At 44.0% G+C, this 3969-nt stretch overlaps 1 protein-coding gene across 5 annotated transcripts in view; it reads right to left on the bottom strand.

Annotated features, from left to right (window-relative positions):
• Window positions 1-536: 536 nt before the first annotated feature.
• TMEM169 (transmembrane protein 169) overlaps window positions 537-3969 on the bottom strand; it is a 20308-nt gene continuing 16875 nt past the window's right edge. For all 5 annotated transcript variants that reach the window (XM_023220607.2, XM_023220598.3, XM_023220616.2 and 2 more), the window contains one exon: window positions 537-3398. In XM_023220607.2, coding sequence (XP_023076375.2) covers window positions 2776-3398 — 623 coding nt within the window. In that variant the 3' untranslated portion in view covers window positions 537-2775. The remainder of the gene's footprint in view (window positions 3399-3969) is intronic.

Genomic DNA, 3969 nt, shown 5'->3' with positions numbered 1-3969 from the left:
AGTTTCTCCTCTAATGGTCTCTGTGGTGTTTGCTTAGAGTAAAGATGAGACACTTTGGTTCTGTTTGGTTCTGTTTCTCCTTCCTCTAGTCTAGGCTTTTACATACCTCTATAGAACCCCTCTGAAATGATTTTAATTTACAAGCCTATTTCTTCCACTAGATGATGAGCCTATTTCTTCCGCTAGATGAAGGCCATGTCAACTTTATCTAGGTATCTCTTGGGTGTGATCTCATCAACATCCCACACTCTTCCATGGCACCGCAGCCACTTTACCTGTGTCCTAATCATGACTTTTTGGCTTTTCCCCTTGGTTTCCCCAACCCCAATGTGGTTGCAAGTTTCTAGTGTGGTTTGTGAAAATAGTCCACCTAAATAGAATTCCCCAAAATTAGTGAAGCATGGAAAGAGTCCAAACATGAGGACTCATATTAAGATCATTACATATATAACATACATATAGGACAGCCATCATGCTCACCCTTTTTCTGCAAGCCATAGCATTCAAAGCAATTTTGAAGAGCTTCAAAGACAAAATGAGCAAATGATAATCAGACTTTATTTTTATTTTCTTTGTCTTCATTTTAATTGTTCATATCTCTGCAAATGCACCATAGAGCACCAAAGTTAACATTAAAACTGTTGGGCACTTTTTTTCTTGTCAAGCTAATAATAATTATTTAAAAAAAAAAAGAGAGAGTTCCTCTGAAGGTGGAGCTCAGCACCATACATCAGGCAAATGTCCTGGGCTCTCTGTGGGGAGCATGACCAACTCCTGTGGTTTGATTCATCGCAGCAGTTCTTTCAACAGCTGTGTTTTGAGATATGAACTAAAGAGCACCAGCTATTCTTATAAGGACCCAAATCTCCCAATTCTGCTGACCTCTAAGGAGTTGATATTTTGAAATTAGAAGGACACCCTTAGGAGTGACTTTTTTTTCTTTTTCTTTTTTTTTTTTTTTTAAGTTCAGAGTCTGTTAATCTGGATTAATCTGGTTTACACTCCCTGCAGGCCAGGAAGACACAAGTTTCTCAGCACAGCAAAGATCATGTCTGTGGTTATACTCAGAAAGGTCTGAGGGAGTAAAGCTCTGAGTAAGGTTTTGCCAAACAACAGAAGGCTAAATCTGGCTTCTTTGTGCTTAGGGCTACTGATCTCTGTTGGAGGAAACTTTGGCAGATGCAATTCCTCCCTTGCTGGTCTTTAATCTAGGTTAAATAACACCACCTCGTCCCACCTCCACCACCAGGACAAAGAGTTATGCTACTATTCTAAATTGTACTCCTGTCCACTATTCCTTTCCAAAAACAAATCACATGACATTACAGAAGCTTAATTGCAAAGTATATGAGGTGCTAATATCTATGTATAGCATATTCGAAGTATATGTAGCTAGTATCTATGTATAAATTCTCTGTGTAAGAGTCAGGCCTAAATAAATAAATGAACAAACAAATGAATGAATAAATAAATAAATAAAACCATATTAGCAGTTTGGGGTTCTGAATGTATTTAAATGATCATTGTGAGGCAAAGATTCTGACTTGCCTACCAAAATAACCATTCTTTCCTATAATCCCAGCACTTTGGGAGGCCGAGGCAGGTGGATCACCTGAGGTCAGGAGTTCAAGACCAGCCTTGGCAACATGGTGAAACCCCATCTCTACTAAAAAAAAATACAAAACTTAGCCGGGCTTGGTGGCATGCGCCTGTAATCCCAGCTACTTGGGAAGCCAAGGCACAAGAATCGCTTGAACCCAGGAGGCGAAGGTTGCAGTGAGCTGAGATAGTGCCACTGCACTCCAGCCTTGGCAACAGAGTGAGACTCCGTCTCAAAAAGCAAAACAAAACAAAACATAAAACAAATAACCATTCTTCCTTTTTCTCTTCAATTAGTGTGAACCCAATATTTAGCTGAGAATATAGCTACCCAGCCCAACAACTACATTTCCAGCCTCTTTTGCTCATGAGATCATGTGACTGAGGTCTTGCCAATGAGATATAAGAATTGAGTGGGACTTCTGGGAAGTCTCCTTGAACAGGAAGGATGTGTGCTTCTCTGCCCTTTCCTCTATTTTATCAGAAACATGGATGTGATGGCTGAAGATGTAATCAGCACTGGGATGTTGAGGATAAGGGTGAGAAGGGTCACATCCTACTAATGGTAGAGACATAGAAGAAGCCTGGATTACTTCACAGGGTCCCAGGATGGTCTGCCTCCAGACTTCTTCTGTACAAGAAAGAAATACACTTCTATCTTGTTTAAGCTACTGATATTTTAGGGTTTTAATTCTATGCAGCTAAATCTAAATCTAAATGATGCACACAAATGTTTACCTTCTGCTACACTGTGGTAGCCCAGCTTCCTAAATGTCTCACTCCATCCCTGTCTATTATCTTGGTGGATGTGGTTACCCCTGAGGTTCTTTATTCTCCCTGACACATTTAGTCACATACTCCCCTCAGTTCCAGGCACCGGTAACACCTTCAGGCTCCCAAAATGACACACAGGAGAGTTCCATTGTCCTAGATAAATGGTGATTTTAGGGCAGGGAATCAAGAAGAGTTTGTCCATTGGATGAACTGCTTTGGCACAATTGCTCGTCTGTTCCCTGCCCTCCTGGAATCCTCAAGATGGTAAAACTGATCAGTATGGACTATGGTTTCCCAGAAGAACTGAGGAGAGCGGGGGGTAATTTAAAGAAAGAATCTGCTGGAATTGTAAGATGATATATAGGCTACTGGGGCCAGAGGAGGAAGTAAGTTGTTGGGAGTTTAGACCGTGGAGGTTTCTACCTCTTGGATGGGGTCCTTGTTGGAGAGAGTGCTTGAGATATTGTCGGATTCAAGCAACTCTACAATGCTGTAGGGAGAACAGTCCTCTAGACCCAGCTTGCTGCAGAGCCAGCCACAGAAGCCTTTCTCCATGTCCCGGGCAGCTTGCCACCATGCTCCCCAGGACCATGAGAGCTGGACCACAGCGGCGTAGAGGCCCAGGGAGGAAGCCATGGCCATGATGAGCACTGGATAGAAGAGAATGAGGCAGGGGCAATACGAGATCTTGTGCCAGAAGGTCCTTTCCTCATTATACACGAGGAAGATGTTGTACCAGGTGATAGTGCCGTAGTAGAAAGAGACAACAAAAGAGAGGATGAAAACCACAGGCAGGCAGACCAGCGTCCAGAGGACCACATGGGGCCCACGGTCGGCTCCCACCTGGCAGGCCATTCTTCCTTCAGGCGTCGTTTCCCTTGATGACTCTTTAGGCTTGGTCAGTTCCTGCAGCTCTTTCTCTGTCAATGTGACATGGATATCCACCATCTGACCCTTTTTCTTCCCTCGTGTGATGGTCCCAGTTAAGGTGACATAGCGGCTGTCCAGAGGCAGGTTCCACATATCTGCAGGGTACAAAGGAGGTGAGAGTCAAGATCAGAAGAGTGGGCATTGCATCTCCATGTCGCACCCTCCTAGGCTGGGCATGAAGACAAGAGTAGCCTTTTTTACAGCATCTGGCACAGTCCTGAGTCAGTGATTCAATGGTGGACTGAGTGGGTTTCCCTTGGGAAGGCGACCACTGGTGTTATTGCTCCTACGTGAACTCTCACTCCTTGTGCCTGGGCCCTGATAAAACTGTGAGGCATGTTAAGCTTGTTTTTTATGTACTCTCTCTGCTTTTGGAGGCCTCAATCTTGGCACAATCTCTGTGGCATGGAGGAGTATGAGGAAGTTTGATACAGACATGATGCAAATGATGATCCTATTTCTAGGTAACTGGGCTGTGAAGATACTGTTCCTGTGTATCAGCTACTCTGTCAAGACTGCATGTGTGTGCACTGGACTGATGGACAGCCACCACCTTCCCTTCTCACTCCTAGTTTTGTGCTTTCTGAGAGGGGGCCCCTCACATGCCTGATCCAGCCCTCACATCTAGGGGCTGCATGCACACACACATGCATCCCACATATACCA

The sequence above is a fragment of the Piliocolobus tephrosceles genome, chromosome 11 (assembly GCF_002776525.5).
Source record: "Piliocolobus tephrosceles isolate RC106 chromosome 11, ASM277652v3, whole genome shotgun sequence".
In the NCBI taxonomy this organism is placed as follows: Eukaryota; Metazoa; Chordata; class Mammalia; order Primates; family Cercopithecidae; genus Piliocolobus; species Piliocolobus tephrosceles.
The sequence above is the reverse complement of the archived record's forward strand: the minus strand, read 5'-3'. Positions and strand labels throughout refer to the sequence as shown.